Raw genomic sequence first — 17,664 nt, forward strand, 5'->3', positions numbered from 1 at the left:
TCTAAATACAGACTCTTCTGGGAAATTTCACTCTCTTTAAAAAAGTACAAAGGTAGAATTCTACTACCTCTAACCAAATAAGAGATATTCGCCTATAAACACTCAGTAATCTCGAATATCTCTGAATCAGTTAGAGTTAAGAAAATTTTATCTCAGTACTTTTTTTACATAGCGTGAAATTTCCTGCAAAAATTTTTTTTCAGACAGTTTATAGGTGAAACCGTTTAAAAGCATATTTTTTTCTTTTTTAAATTTCCGATTTTTTTACATGCTATTGAAATGGAAAATGGAAGAAACAAAATAGGTACCTCTAAATATCAAAATTAAAAGCTAATACTTGGCTGAGATATTCTATTTCAGATGCTCTACCGAAATTTTGAAGCACGTTAAAAAAAAAATATTTTTTGTTGTAACACCCATAAATGCACACATTGGAGAGTGCTTTACATATCTATGAAGCCTAAATTTATTTTAATTTTTATTAGATTTTAATCTTACGATTGAAAACAATGCACTTTGTAAGGCATATAAGAAATCTGGAAAGGTAAAACGAAACCCGCAAATGCTTTTATTTCCTCCAAGAATTGCATGAGCGACGAAACGTGTGAGATCAAATTGATTGTTGGTAGCAATAATTTCGTCGTGAATCTTTAATGTTTCGGCAATAAGAAACGAGAGACTATAAGGCATCACCATTCAATATCGGTGCTTTCGTAGCTCTTATTAAAGCGTCGATTACCACCGCGAGTAATGTGTATCGAATTATTTAATCGTCATCCACTGCACGACACTCACAAGCCGCAATGGACGAGGCGAATCAATAAGTGGAATAAAACCTTTTTCCTCTTTTTTCCATGCTATTATTATTCTTTGTCCATTTTTCGTCGGATTCAAACGCGGTACTAGGAATCGAATGCTCAGCTCCTGGCTACGAAGTTGTCGATTTGTGAATCTATTCGTTTTTGCTTATTTGATTACAAGTTAGCCGCACGTGAAGAATTCATCAAGTTCACATATTTGCAAGCTTCGAAGATTTTACCGTGAATGAAAAGGGCAAGAAAAATTAAAACCTGTAAAATAGAGTCTAGATACTATATTTTTATTCAATTGTGCTATAAGATGCTTAAAAATCCGATAGATTCGTACGATTTCATTTCACGATAGTTTATTTTGTTGGGGAGACCATCTTCTTATGATGTCGGCATCAGTGAATGATGAATTTTTCAAAAATTTACGTATTGCAACTAAAGTATTCATGTTTCTTACATTTCTGAGAAAATCATTGTAGCTTATAAATGTTCAAACCTGATAAATTTTTTGTTAGATGATCTCGTAAACAAATCAACAAACAAATATTGAGATTTGATTCACCAATCTCCGTAATTCCATTCACTTTTCATTACTTACCGTGAAAGGAAAAATATTGGTTTTGTTGAAAAAAGGTTTTTCCTAATCTTAATGAATCCTTATACTCTTATAGTCTGTTTGTCACGACAAACTCCCGCAATGTTCCTGGAAGTGGCTTCATAAAAATATCAAAAATTGACACGCCCTTGCATTTAAATTATGAGCATGGAAATTAGCAGTTGCCAGTTTGTTATGTTTGAACGTATGCTTCTATAGAAAAATTCAAAAATTCAATATCTGACTGGATTAAAAAGCTTTTACATTCGAATGATGCAAATAGAAAATTGGCATGCCCTATTATTCTTTAACGTAAGCTTAGGACGGCAATGTCGAAATTTTAAAAATTCGAAGCACTCTGACACAGTTTATACGACTTTGATAATAAGCATTACATAAATTACTATAAAACGAATAAAATAATGCAATAGCATACAATTTTGTTGAAAAGGATGAAACTGTTGAATTAAAAAAAATCGTGTTAACGACAAAAGATTTTCAGCATACTCGATGGTACTCTCAGTAATAGAATGAGTTAGCAAGGTGATAAAAAGTGCCGTGAAAAACATCAAATGATGACCACTGATCCGTGGTTTTTCTTTATTATCCAATGAATTGTTAATTTGCTTAATGAGTGAGCTAATAAAATAAAAAAAAAAAAAAAAATGCAGGACAAAATAACCGTCAGTTATTTATAATAAATCAGAATAATCGATCACGTCCTCGATAGTGACCGAATTTCGACGATCATTAGATAATAGCTGTATCATTATACGAACATTGACGTCAACATCATTCTCATAAAAAACCTAATAAATACTTGAAAGTTATTTCGTTTTCTATATCGATATACCAGTCTGAAATTGCCGTTTAGAATCAATTTATCATATTGTTCGACGCATATATTACGCACATCTAATCACAGCATTCGATCAACATAATCAAACTCTTGGCTCCAGATCTAACTTAAAATTTACTGGTACCTATTTCGGAATTCGAGCAAGTTCTGAACGGTGTAAAAAATAACTTCATTCGCCTTTACCGTTCGTCTTTGCCTTGTATGATTTTCATTGAATAAAATAATTACAGATTCCGAACCTCTGATTCTTAATTTGAATTCCAAATGAAATCGCTTCGTACAAAAGCATGCTCACTATTATATAATGAACAAACGAATCAAACGAGACAATTTACAGACATTGAAAACGTTCATCGGTTTTCCATTCAGGAGCTGATAAGCAGCCTTGAAAAAATACGGAGAAGTTTTGGAGCTAACAACTGGTCTGATGCAGCGGAAACAATTTGATATTCGTTGTACTCAGCATTCACATTCTGGGATAAATTTGCCAATTCTTATGCTGTATCAAAAGGTTTACAGTCAGGCCAATAAATATTCTAATGAGGGCGTACCTTACGTACACAGTATCTTGTAATTAGAAACTGTCCGTAAACTATGCACCCCCCCTAATTTTTTCATTAGATTTTTTCTCCAAATACTTTCATCAGTCATAAAATATCGTGAATGATATATAATATATAAAATATATATAAACATCACTGTCTGCATTTTCGGAATAAGGGTGAAATATTGTTTAACGAATGACGACAATATTTCACACTAGAAAAATGCTCTAACATCGACAGAAGACTGACGTAGCGAATTTTTAACTGCACTTTTAACTCAATGATGAACTTGACAACTTTTAATTTTTGTCCCGTGTGATTAACAAGAATCAATTACTTATGATTTTGTTGATGATAATGGTTGGTTGAAAAAAATTCAATTACCAATACTGTTATGATTTAAGCCTATATTTATAGGGTTATGAAAAGAATTTGATCAAATGTCAGTGTTGTTGTTGTTACGAATAAAGACTACAAGAGTAAACAATAGAAGAAATTGAATCACATTTCTTTCTCATGAGCGTAAATTTCAATTACAATGGTAAAAAGTAATTTAATGTTTTCGATTGGTCATTTTAAAATTAGCTTGTGATCAATTTCATTTCAGTCGCCCTATAAAAATTTTATTTATGAACGTATTTTTTCTGAAGTTAGACGTAACAAAAGTGATCGGTAATCAGCGTATTTTTTTAATGAAAATTTCCACAACACTGCAGATCACACGTGTTATCAGAACACTAGCATAGATGTTACGTATTTATGGACAGTTTGAAAACACTTACGAGAGAAATTTTCTGACTTTATCCCCCCAGATAAGACTCCATAATAATGTTTGCGCCCTCCCACTCCCCTTTATGGATGACCCCTTGCTTGTAGAAATATCGCATTTTTTCAGCATGAGGTTTCTCATCAATTTCACCAACACCTGTGTTTGGAAAGATAGTGAAAGATTTGGATTGTTGACGTAGGATCCGCGAACTAGTGATGACAGACTATAGATAGTGGAGAAGCGGGACGATAATTACGATCGATGATATTTATTTGACAATAAATGAGATACTTTATTGATTCGATATATAGCGATACCATCTGTATCGTGAGAGATCAAACAGACAACTGAGGTTGAAATAGGCGAGAGAATACACAGATGATACCCAGATATGATTTTGAAACAGTAAACAATACATGAAATACACAGATGATCTGTTCCGAGGTGCGACACCGGCAAGCGACTAGATTTGAGGTAGAGACGAAAGGGTAAATATTGCACGGAAGCCTGAGTACATAATATATGTGAGGACGATTTTAAATAGCGAGTGAAATGAGACAGTAATGAGCGCGATTCGATACTTTGATTCAAACTATCGAGTTCGCTGCTTTGCCGAAACAACCTATGCTTGGAAAGTTCTATTATCGAAGCTTGTGGAGTGTGTAAGAATAATAATAATAGTATAATAGTGTAATAGCGATAGGATTGGTATAATAGTATGTTTTGTCGTGGATTTTGTGGCCGTTTGTAATTTAAATAAAATAAGGTTGTCGTCGATGTAAGGCCAATAGAATATATTTGATATTTCCGACATTTCGGCTGGGCTGCCTGCCAACCATCTTCAGAGCTAATCGAGAAAACCATTTTACAAAATTAATGTTTTTCCCTAAATTGTTTGTTATAACTCTGTATAATATTTAAATGTTTAAATTGAATGTAACACTACTATTTTATAGACGAACAATCAGTTATTTGACTGATTGTCATCTCACGTCTCTCAATTTAGATTATATATTAATATTTGGTTTATGTTGCAAAAATATTACATTAAATACTAAAATTGTTATAAAGCTAAGCTAAATTCAAACAAGGTAACTCAATGAATGGCAGATTGATTACAATAGTTATTGACAGATTACTAACTTTAAAACGATATTCTACAGGCCTAGGTGTTGTTGGTTCCGACATTTGGGAGGAAGTGATTGTTCACCAGGTGACAACTGATACTCGCTCGCTTCGGCTCATGCTGCAAGACTTCACACTCATTAGAAATCGCCCACTTTCGGCAATAGTAAAACAATACGCTATTCTTCAGGTGTTAACTCGTGGTACTTGAGGGCGTTTTTTCAGTGTTTACCGAGGTCGTGTGCGTGAAATAACGAAAAGATAAGCATTGCGGCATTGTGACGTCGCTCGAGGTTCATATAACTCGTTTACTCACCCTCGCTTTTCTCAATGCTGGTAATTTATTTACGGCTCAGTGATGTCGCGCACTCGTCGGACGTCTATTTTGAACCGGTTCTGTCATATTTTTTTCCATTTGAGGAAGCAAACTTTCTGAAGTACATCACATCTGTCGTTAACGTTTCGAGCCGAGTGTAAGCCTTCTTCATACGAACATGTATATTTCAATTGTTAAAAAAAACTAAGAGAATTAATATCGCATGTCCTAAACATGCATCGTGGATTGGCAATGATACTTATTGTACGACATCGTCGTTAAATGTTAATGTACACATAGATCCAAAAATATTTTCAAATTCAAATTTTCGACACAATGAAAAACAGAATAACCTGCAAAACTAAATGAAAGATGCGACGCTAATCGGCTTCGGAATCACGTGTAGAATTTAATACATAACGTCACTAGAAGGAATGATTACCTTAATCTTTCGATCTTTTTAATATCTACAAAGTCGTCCACATCATGCAAGTGTTACGGATGCGTTATCAAACTTCCTTCGAAATCCTGATCTCCCACTTTTACGTGTCTTGTTAAATTATTAAGATGCCAAAAATTTGACCATGCAGAAAACCATGGGTGAACGAACAGCGACTAGGAGAAAAGTGGGGTCAAAAGCAATCCGAGATGTCATACCGAGCATAACATAGTGTCGACTTGACTTAAAGTTAAATCAAGCAGTTAGACTTAATCCTTTCATGCATACATTTTTCCTTACATGCGATTCACTCGAAAATTGCATACATGGGTGTTTGGAGTCACTGATTAAGAATCTGATCTTGAAATTTGAAAATTCAAAATGGCTGATCAAATATGGCCGATAAACAAAACTACGAAGCGAAAAATTTTTTAAAAAATTCTGCTAAATTTTTCGGTGTGTATTAAGTTTGTGTAAAAATTGGTATTTGACACGGTGGATCAGCTGAAAATGCTTTTTTTCGTGAAAAAATACGAATATTGACAATTTGTTTATGTGCTATTTTTGTGTGCTATTTTTGCAATAAATGAATTTTGTATTTTGTTTTGATTCGGAATTTTTCAGGGACCATATAGAACCAACAAACGCGGCAGTTTTTACTACAAAAGTAGTTTAATACAGAATAAGCCGCAAAAAAAAGGTGGGAGAAGCTGGACGTCCCAGTGCGAATTAAAGAGATCAGGTAAAGTTTGGTTAGCGATTAAGATGTAGGTTTATACCACTTGTGCTATTCGACATCTTGCCTTAATTTCGATGAGGGTTCAAATCTTTGTATCCCTTCTGAGGAGGGCCCACACTCGAGTCTAAACGGTAACGACAGATGTGGTGTATTCGTTTGACCATTATTTCCAATAACCAGTTCCTACTAGTAGTAAGCTCACGTTGAGAGTTGCAGAAGAAAGTAGGATTCGGCGATATCGTAGTTATTGTTTTCTATAAAACTATACCAAAGACCTGCTTGGGATCGCATGACGAATAGCAGTGTTTTGAAGTATTACAATTTTTTAATTCTCTTTTGATAACCATATTTACTGTAATTGCTGATAATCAATAGAATGAAACGAGTTTCAGACCGGCTCGTGCAGGTAACTAATTTATTAAAGTTTTTTAAAGACAACAATTAACACGTTCGAACTCAAGTTGAAGCTCTTTTCACTACTTGAGAGCGCCAACAAACACTCCATTACTGAATGACATTCTTCCATCCAAACACTTTACATACCACAAATATCAAGGCGGTAAGAGATTCGTAACTTTGGCAACAATATAAACTCGCGCTGCCCGGGGTGAATTTCGCAGGCCTGGATTGCCTCAACCTCATTTATTAGTGCCCGTTAACCGCGCCCCCGTTATAGAAATTTCGTTACTCCAGCAGCACATTGCAGGCTCTACAAGCTGGGAGATTGACAACGAGCAGTTTCGGGGTTTGGATGAGGTATAGCCAAGGATTCCAAAGATACACGCCGCATTCAAGCAGCCGTATATAATTAGAGTGAAGTAGTACGTTGTAGAAACTTTCTGTAGGACGACAAGATAAACGATCATGTACGATGCTAGGGCGTACAGGATGTACGCTAAGTAACTATGTTGACAAAATTTTTCATCAATTTATGAATTGCTTCAGAATTTATTTCTGCGATTGATCTGATTTCCTTCATGAGTACACATGGCAGGGATAAAGAAAAGAAAAAGATAGTTCAAAACTTGCCAAGAAACGTTCCCAACTGTCGATATCAAAATTTGATAAAAAATTGTAGTTGTAAAAGTCTAAAATATGATAGACGTACATTTTTGTACCTGCAGAATTTTCGTTTTATTATCTCCCACGTCTTTAAGATGATACAACACCATCAGTTGAAGCCGATCTGATCAATGGTACGAGGAATCAAACAATCTTAAATGTAGGTAAAAGCTGTTCAATACCATCATTTTCATCAAAACACGTCTTCACATTTTTCTAAATAAATATCTATTTATTCGATGCAACCATGTATCCTTGATTTCTGATGCGTGTGTTAGTGAAGTAGGCGTCTACTGGACTCTTGAAACCAATTAATGGTGGGGAGTGGACAGAGGAGCACCTTCGGTTCATAGTACGCGAGAATATTCAAATTAGTGCTCCATGCATGCGCATTTCTCACGGGCACAGGTCATTGTTGTACGTCGCACGGTATTTTTCAAGGAGATGCTGCTATCAATTGTTACGTTGAAAAATCACGCGGAAATTCGTATCACGATGGATGTGTTCGTTGACATAACCTCACGCTCAAGGTTTCAAAGTAAGTAATGCAAGATATTGTATATTATATTTAAGTCGAAATGAGTTCATTTAAGGGAAGAATTCAGCGAAATTTTCGTCAAAAATGACCAAAAAATTGATTTTCGGTTTTTTATGGAAAAACGTTTTTCATCCGTCCCCCAACTGGGAAAAATTTGACATTGCTAAAATACTTTTTTTACCCTTTTTTTGGCCCGATAAAGAAATTTTTGAACTTTTGACTATCATAATGGAGCCGCTTTTGAAATTTTTGAAAATCCGACTTTGGATTCGCGATCAGTGATTCAAAAAACGTTTAAGTACCAATTTTCGCCAAAGTCCGCTGATCCTTTCCATTATTTTTGGAAAATAAAAAAGTACGAAGTTAACGGCTGCCTGTGCGCCGTCATCGGTCGGTAAGATTGCGGATAACTCTCGAACAAGTTATTTTGATATATACTCTAACCATTTGGGTTTAAAAATTTATACAGTTTAGTCGTTATTCCCCGCGAATGTGTTTGCTATGCTACTTTTTGGAACGATAGATTTGACGAGCTGTCACAAAGTTTTCTTGTGGTTTGAATTACTCCGAAGTAAATTTTGAAGAGATCTGTCTCTCAAAATGAATCCAATCGGGACTCGCTCGTCGTCAAATGCTACAAGTGCAGTTATAAAATAGGTGAAAATTACACGAGCCCATGAACCAATGACACTTCGACAAGGCCACCCTTCGAAATAGACAGGCGAGTAGTTGATGGAATCATCGGAGTTGGACTAGGGCACTCAGGACGGAAAAATTCTGTATCGTAATGGGTATGAAAGGCACTAGTGTAAGTAGCTTCAAATTTCATGTGCACCAATTTACTGCGGGGACTGAGAAGTTAGAAGCGAGAGTTTTCGAGAAAGTTAGAAAAACTGTTATAAGAGCGCATGAAGTAATAGATCCTTCGATGAAGAGTGGGGTAGTACTTAACGTTGCAGTATCTTACGACGGTACGTGGCACAAACGAGGCCTTACATCGTTATATGGCGTAAGAATAGTCATCGACATCCTTACTGGACTGGCCATAGATAACCAGGTACTCTCAAAATACTGCCAGGTGTGTGTCGTTGTCGCAGCCCAACTAGATGCTACTTAGAACGCTCTATGCTCAAAAGGCAAAAATATCAGTGAAGTCTGAAAAGGTGGCAGATAATGCAAAAAAGATGAACCAGCAACGAGATGCCAGACGGAAGCATAAGGCTGAATGGAAAGGAACAACTGAGTCTAAGAAAGCCAGACGAACAGTGATAATTAAAAATAACCGCTGCGGAGAAGGCTAAAACAGAAGCAGTTCAAGGGACATGGTATGGTGCCGGGGAATTCTAACGGTTTCTGCACGGGACTAATTTGCAAGCAGTCAGCTCCCAAGTTAAATTCAGGTGCGCTATTGTATAGTAGACTCCAGTGGGGGAAGATAAATATTAGTCGATCGTTTTCATTTACTCAATATATTATTGAAATATTTGTCAAGCCCTAATAATTATTCCACAATAAAATAATTGGGTTTTTCTTTGCCTTTATGTCCCGGAGCGAGTTCATTGATAATTAAATGATTCTGGAGGAAGACGCGGCGTAAGAATAGGGTTGACCTCAGAACAGACACGGAGAAGCCGATTGGATACAAACTGAAACCGAGGAATGGAATTGAAGATCAATCAAAACAGTGATAGGCACTGACGAGCGATACATGATTTATCATTATTATTACTCACATTCTGAGATGAATTTTGAATTCAATTTAATTAATGGCATGAAAAAAGAAAAATCCGACTATCGAATTTTTTAACTTTTGACCCAATTTTTTACGGCCCAAATCAACGTTAAATTCAACTAAGTCAAAGTGTTTTATCTCTACAGTAAATAACTCATTGTCTGCATACTTTATATTTGCTTCCTAGAAGGTCATGAATCTGAATTTATGTAAATCGCGTTTATCTCAGAATTGTGTTTTCAGGTATTCAAAATATTACGTGCGCATAGGTTTCGTCCAATCATTTTGCCCTTTGGCAGATATATTCTTAGGCATATTATCTTGAAATTGCTGCTGTGAATTTTAGCTCCGGTGAATATAACTCACTTCACAGCCTATAATATACCAAAAATTGTAGCGAAAAAACTTCAAACTGTTAAAGTAATAGTTTTAATACCCTGCAATAATTTTTAGTCTATATTATTAAATGTATCCACAAAACATTTCTACCTTCTAGGATGAAACCTAATGGGCAAGGGATGTTTCGAAGAAATCTTAGAAAAAAATGCATAACTTTGGAATTACTTAACCTATTGAGCTGAATTTTGGATCAGATTCAAGTTTGAGGGTTGTAAATAAATGATTCAAGTTTCAATGAAATTGATCTAAAGATACGGTACTTTTTTTTTCACCGAAGTTTCCTCTTAAGAAACGCAATAGCAAAAAGTGATTGAAAAATACGGCACGCGATCTTGACTTGGTGAAAAGATTTAAAAACTATTCATTGCCATCTAAGTCGAAACAGATTTATTAATCCGCATACAATATAGTTGTCGATTGGAAGCGTCAACTCGATACTAAACTGACTTCAAAATCAATATTGAGGGCATTTTACAACGAGTTGGGCAAATCATGGACGCTACCCACCATTTATTCTATGATGAAGATACCGCTGAAAATCAAAGAACAAATTGCCATTGCCAATTATCTGACAATAAAGATTTCGTGAAAAAACAGTCACCTCGATTCTTAAGTAAAGGTGCTTTGATCCGAAGAAATCGCAAGAATTTTGGCTGAGGCTCCAGGTAACGATATACAGGGTGAAGCAATTGAAACGCCGAGAATGGGATGAGCTTGGTTGATAAATTAGGCCGTATCCCTCAGCCGATCTAGAGCGAATCGATTAAAACTCGAGAATGGAAGGAGCTCAGTTATGTTGATTAAAGTAAGGTTCGAAGTCTACATACAGGTATTCAGTGGTGATGAGAAATAAAGTCACGATATGGCAACAAGAATTGTATTAGTAATAAATGGTACTTTGTATTATAGTAAACAGTATTTAAATTGCTCTCCTTTTTTATTGACACATACTGACTAACCTATTCAACTATGCTAGGTCTGTGAGTGAACATGACTTTCATATGCCATGACGAACCTAATTGTTGAAATTTCGTGCTGTCATCTTTCCTTTCTTGCCATATCTTCATTATTGTTTCTCATTCATAGTGGGTACACACTTCGAACCGTACTTTGATATTAACACAACTAAGCTCTTCCTGTTCTCGGAGTTTCAATTGACTCACTCCAGATTGGCTGAGGGGTACGGCCCAATTCATAGAATAAGCTCCTCCCATTCTCGACTTTGCAATTGCCTCACCCTGTATTTACAAATGAAAGTGATTTTTAGAATACATACTAGTAACAGTATTGATGTACATTTGTTATCACCGGAGAATTTGCCAGAATAGTAGAAACACATGTAAACTTGCATCCAAAAGATATACCGAGGAATCAAATAGTGTGAAATTGCTAAAAAGGCAATTGCACGTCGTAAGTCATTGGGATACATAAGTTTTTGAATATACCAAAACAAATTGCGGTTTATTTGAATCTAAATAACTTGCAAACCTAGGCAGAGCAATCTTTTGCAGAATTTCTTCTACATTGTTTGTCGACAGCGGGCCAAATATCAGAACCTTGAACGTCAAGGTGCGTGGAAGTCAAGCACTGATGCAGAAGTCTGCCCAATATAATACCAATGCTCCAGCGCAAGAACATAAAAAAATTTAGACTGTTGCCCCCGGGAAAATAATGTTAGGTATGCAGCAAAGTATTCACTCATAAATCTAGTTTGAAGAAACATCACCAAAACATCAAAGTAATTGTTCATTTATTATGAATGAAAATTTCAAATAACAGAATCGACAAGTCGTTATTTCAATACTTTTCCAGCAATTTTTTTCTTCTTGCATAATATTGTAGTCACGCTTGTTTTTTTTTTCAATAGTGGTTTTGTTATAGGTCGGTGCTTCAACCCAAAAGAGACCCTTCTTTTGCTTTTTCCCGCCCTTGAATTCCAGCATCTCGTGGAAATCATTTTAGAATGAAAGCTTGAAAAGCATGGTATTATGATCGAAAGTATAGTGTGCACCGTAGAGGAGGGAAGATTCAATGATGCGCTCGATGTTTTCAGTACTTGTCAATAAGCTCGCTACAAAAGTCTTGCTTTTCCTCTATAGTACACAATGCACTATTTTTTCAGTTTAAAAATTGATGAATAAAATTTCTCGGAAGGTGGTAGAGAAAGTGCGGGTAGCTCTGGACAGCGGATATCCTTGGACACTTAAAGTCCGAAATGCTTGAAATATAAACGTAAACAAATCGACACTTGTCAACGTGTTCGTAGTGCGCAGACACAAATAAGAGTTTATAATGGCATGACCGCTGACCGGGTAAAATGTATTTGTGAAGTTCGTCACCACCGAGAATTGTCATGCGCGCTCATTTAACTTCAACGGTTTTTATATAAAAATTAACATTGTATATTAGATCACGTTTAAAATTTGATCGTTAGTAATAAAAATATGGGATAGAGGTTATCGGGTAGCCCCGGACGCAAGTCTGTCGGGTTCCCTCCGACAGTCTGTATGTTTTAGAATGACAGATATCGCTCAGGAATCGGTGTCTTTTGTTACAGAAAATGATATCACCCAGCTTTCCACCAGCCGTATCACACCACCTACTTCTGAAACACCCAGTTAATCCAGTATAGCCGATTTTTTAAGCAATTATCTTTCTGATGTGCCAGCAAAGCCTCTTAAAATACGGTCCCGAAAACCGCAAAGAAGTTAGATATTAACATCTTCTTCGTACAAGAATGATTTTGAAACGAAAATCACAGTCACCGAAGGTAAACTATCGAAAACGAAAGAAAATAAACAAAAAAGAAAAAAAAAACGAATCGAAACAAACTAAAAAACGTCAAAACAATCTCAAACCTGCTCCCTTGAAGATCGTCATGAAGCTACGGAAGGCATCACGTGTGGAGAGGATTGGATTCAAAGTCGAAAATGCAGCGATTGGGTTCACAAAGCCTGTGTCAAAATTAAATCGTCCAATATCTATTGGTATTTTAACGTTGGCGAAACCAAAGAACGGTCTAATCGCCATTAAAATGTGTGTCCGGGGCTTTTATGCCCCGTTTATTCCATTGCCCCAAATTAAAGGGTAACGATTTTCTATTATTCTTATTTACACAATTGAGCAAAGTATCTATTATTTTGTTCAAGTCATTAAAACGATACTGAAGTTAATAAATGATGTAATATTGAACATGGAAACCTGTTATTCATACGTTTTGGTATACTTCATTCACGTGTCCGGGTCTACCCGCATTTCCCCTGAAGTAAAAATTTAACCGGAAACATTAATTAACTCCTGAGTCCGATAACACTGTTATTTACACTTTCTCGACATTGATTAGGGAATTTTGAACTGACACATAAACTAAAGCTTCAGATTGCTCATTGTTTTTAAACATTTGACATTCTCAACTGCAGAAAGATTGTTCCGTACTGAGAACACATAGAATGATGATACTTGATTCAGCCTGGTTTTTTATCACGTAAATGAGGGATCGAGAATGTAAGCGGTGCAATTCATTAAGGACTAAGTGTAGTAGCAACAGTGATTTTTAACTATTGTTACGACATAGAACGAAGCAGAGTAATACAGTTTTCCCGGTATCACAATTGCTAATAATCTCAAAAGCAAATTCTTTTGTCCTGAAAAATTAGCTCATACTAACTTACACTACTTGCGTTCTCAACCCTTCAACTGATTATGCTAGCACCAGTATCACGAATTCCGGATTGTGCAGAAATACTTTTTTTTATCAGAAATTTCAAGTTATCTCTGTCAAACTCCTTTAGCAATTGATTCAGTTACAGAATTGGACGAGGGTTATGGAACCGAATGATGCGTGCCAGCAGTATTGATGTTACTTTCTTCACAATGAAATTAATAGCGGAAAATTCCATGAGGTAGAGAGAAAGTTCTCATCAAAGTTTTGCATAGGGTTTTGCTATTCATTTCTATGAGGTATTTAGTCCTGAAAAGATACTGTCAAGGACTGAACTAAAGTCACGTATTTCGTAGATCTTTATTTTTTACTGCTTTTTTCATTCGATTTTCTATTTTGACGAGAAAAATTCCTGCTATCGAATATAGCAGGCATTCAATTTTCGTTGATACCAATCCTAAAGTGCCTCTGTAGAAATTCAAAATTACAAAAATTTGTACGGAAAAAACATTGGGGCTTGTCTATCGTATACGTTTTCACATAATTCAACTTCTGGTAATCTTGAGAGGACCGGTATACCACCTAGTAACTTCGACAACTACATCAGATATCGATGAATGTTATAATATCATTTGTAAAACTTTATTCTAAAAACTACGGTCAAGTCAGTCAATCAAATAAAATTGAAGACTTTTAGCCACTGATTTAACCAACTCACCTGAGGTATGCTGAGAATGAAGGAAACCACCCAGGTCAATAGCACGAGCCGGCTGCAACGCTGAGCAGTATTGAGGCTCTTCATGGGGTACCTAACAGCGACGAACCTATCGACGCCGATCAACACGAGTACAAAGGTGCTAAGATACAGGCTCCACATCTGTAGGAACTTGAATATCTTGCACGCAGCATTACCCCAGATCCAGGCGACGGTGTAGCTCCAAAGCGCCTCGCCGGCGATGCAGAAAACAGTAACCAATAGGTCAGCCACTGACAGGTGCAGAATTAGGGTGTAAATGGCGGTGCAGCTCTGCCTTTTCCGCCGATTCTTTGTTATCGAGTAAATTGTTGCGGCATTCGCGAGCAGACTGAGCGCCGCCATTACAGAGAGCACCACCGCCTTCACGTAGGCGCTATATGTCAACTGAGGAGCATGTTCGAGGCAGTTGACGTTGTTCATCGAACCAACGACGCCAAATGCGTTAAAATCCGTCACATTCACCCAGCCATGCTGGTAGTTCTCGACAGTTCCGTTTCCGAAATTATCGCAAGGCGGCAGCATGGTGCTGGATTTATTTGCGCTGATGAAATGGGAGGGTATTAGCTTCAATACCTCTTTCGATAGATTTTCACCGTAGTTTCGGCCATTCATGTCTCGCTCTTTCTCTCACAGCCTTTAGGTCTTCACCTTTTGCGATTTTTTTTCTTACCCCTATGCTCTTGGCTGCTGTAACAGTGGGCTTATGTTACTGTTAATCTTTGGAAGTGATTATATGCAAAGATGTTCATTTCTCATTTCACTGACGATTTTTTGCTTTTAAATAGAGGAGAGGATGACGCATCTCCAACCGTCTTCGCATATTCTCTGTAAAGGTCGTTACCAAAATATTTTTTATGATAAATGGGTGTCGAAATGACTCGTAGCAAGATATTGAGAGTAGTATAGAATCAAATTGCTTAAGCTCAGAAAGAAATTCTCGACGCCTTTTTTTAATTTGATAGCGTCACTCGCAGCACGTGATCCTAGCAAATTGGCACCGATAAATATTGGCTATCTAATCAATAGTTGTTGAGTAGATACTTGGGACGCTAGAAATATTTTATTACTCACAGTTCATCTGCGACATTAACGTTTACACGAAACACGCATTCACTTCACTTTCTACTGTAACTACAAGTTGATCAGCTACCTCTTCCAATTAATTGGATTGAGCTGCAAGGCGTCGTTCTTGTCGTTGAGTCTACTACTACCGCTAAACTGGTTTTTTACTAGTTTCGAGGCTGTCAAACGGGTCCGACACACCGGTTCATTTTATTATCGAACGAAATAGACGGCGAGGCATATTTGTTTCGAGGTAATCCGCATAGTTGGATGCAAAATTGAAGTAAATCGATTTGAAAAAAATCTAAATTTCACTAAAAAATAGCAACGAATGCCACCTGGTCACTTCTTGTTGGAAACTTGATCGCTTTACATAGAAAGTGTAGAATGTGTCCGATTAAATAGAGTAAAATTTAATTTTCGTTCAACAGTCGGTAAGGTTCAGAGAACTGCACATCTCTCCAAAGACTAAACGCGCCTGGAACTCAACCGGAGGTAGAGGCAGAAAGAACCCTTTGAGCTCATCTAGTATCCAGTTGACCACACAGTTTTTCTGGCTGCATTTACTTGAAATTACTTTTAATTAATTTTTAATTAAAAGAAATTAATTTTCTTTTTTATCTCCGTCGGCTGCTACCCGTAGCGACCGCAACAAGTGGATAATACAGGTTTGAATGACGCTTGCAGAAAAGAGATCAGGGCACCTTCGCTGCAGTAGCGATAAGCGTTTCTCTTTCTATATGGAATTATGCAATAAGCTGATAATAGAATAATACTGGGTAGTAAGAATGGCATTCAAAGATGCTTGATACGCTGATCTAGCGTTTTGACATAAGTCGGAAGGGACCAGACATCAGAAATAGGTATAATTACGCATAACGCGATTTCAAGGTGGACGTGGGTAGTTCACTCGCGATATAATCAGTTCACTTTTATTTTACATTCTGCTACGGTTGCCGAGGAGTGTAAAAAGCGTCAATGTCTTTATTGAGCGCAAATGGATAGCAGTGCATAAAAGTCTTCGAATGCTTAATAAATTATTGCAGACAATGTTTTGTTAAGTCAAACTTGATTAGATTCACACCAAACTTCCAGCACTGCTTGCACCACGCAGTCTGAAGTAATGCAAAACTTTTCTACTGCGTGTCAATTGACGTCTATATGGCACCGACTCCGATGAAATTTGTCCCACGGTCTTCTCATGAAGTAAAGGCTTCGGACTTCCTTAGTAATTCGAAGAGTTTTGAAATGAGAATTCGTGTAGCCGAGTATGCCAGACGGACTTGGAACGTGTATCACTAACGCAGATTTTTTATAAACTTGTTTATAAAGTTTTTTGGGAATTTGGTAAAATAACATGAAACAAGAACAGTTTCAGTCTCTGGTTTCTATACTTCTTTTTCTTTCTTTGACAATTTTTTTTAAATCGGAGAATTCGTAGACTTTAACTTTATAATATTTGTTCTGGTTGTCTAATTTGCGTAAAAAGAAATTTTTATTGTTATTTTGGAACCAATCTTCAAACTGGTACGAACTAACTTGTAGAGTATTGTTTTACACTTCGATTGCAAAAATTGCAAAAAAAAAACTCTCTCAAGAAAAAGAGATTACTGGTTACTCTTAAACCGATGAATGCGGAACTCGAGAGGACGGGACAAACTCCGTGGGCTCACGGCTCAGTTCCACGCGCAGACTGACGCGGCGGCTGAAAGTTGAATCGCGGAGTAACGTCGAGCCCGACGTCCCGCCGAACTTACGGATCCAACCTAACCCGACCAAACCTAACCTGATTCAACCTTGCTCAACCTGAGCCTAACCCCAGCCTGACCTGAGCCAACTTTGATTTTCGCAGGTTCAAGCGCCACGCCGTGACGTACCGTGCTTTGACCAGGCGTGCGCACATCGGCCAAGTAGCGAATGTCACGGAGGGGGAGGAAGGGAAGAATCAACTAGGGCGAGGAAAGTATTCTTTAGACCATAATCAGAGATAGGATGCGTTTAAGGTGAAGTCAGATAAAGTGTAGCCCCAACATCTGATCCTAGATGTGCCGCAGAATGTGCAGCATTACATTTTTATTGAATTTTCTTACATTTTTCATTCTGTTGTCGGAGTGTATGTAACAGTTGTGCTTACCCTACACGTGCACCGCGTGTCATATTTTATAGAAATTCTCCGATGTTCGAAGAGTTCTCTATACCTTGCTCACTACAATGTTAGACGTACTGTTTTTTTTCACCCTCGATTTGAAACTGATCT

The 17,664-nt window shown here is 36.9% G+C and overlaps 1 protein-coding gene across 1 annotated transcript in view; it reads right to left on the reverse strand.

Annotated features, from left to right (window-relative positions):
• The window catches only part of LOC124211732 (gonadotropin-releasing hormone receptor), a 222,957-nt gene extending 205,885 nt beyond the window's left edge, over positions 1–17,072 (reverse strand). The window contains exon 1 of the mRNA XM_046611085.2: positions 14,307–17,072. Coding sequence (XP_046467041.1) covers positions 14,307–14,957 — 651 coding nt within the window. The 5' untranslated portion in view covers positions 14,958–17,072. The remainder of the gene's footprint in view (positions 1–14,306) is intronic.
• Between the last annotated feature and the right edge of the window lie 592 nt (positions 17,073–17,664).

This window comes from Neodiprion pinetum, chromosome 2 (assembly GCF_021155775.2).
Source record: "Neodiprion pinetum isolate iyNeoPine1 chromosome 2, iyNeoPine1.2, whole genome shotgun sequence".
NCBI lineage: Eukaryota > Metazoa > Arthropoda > Insecta > Hymenoptera > Diprionidae > Neodiprion > Neodiprion pinetum.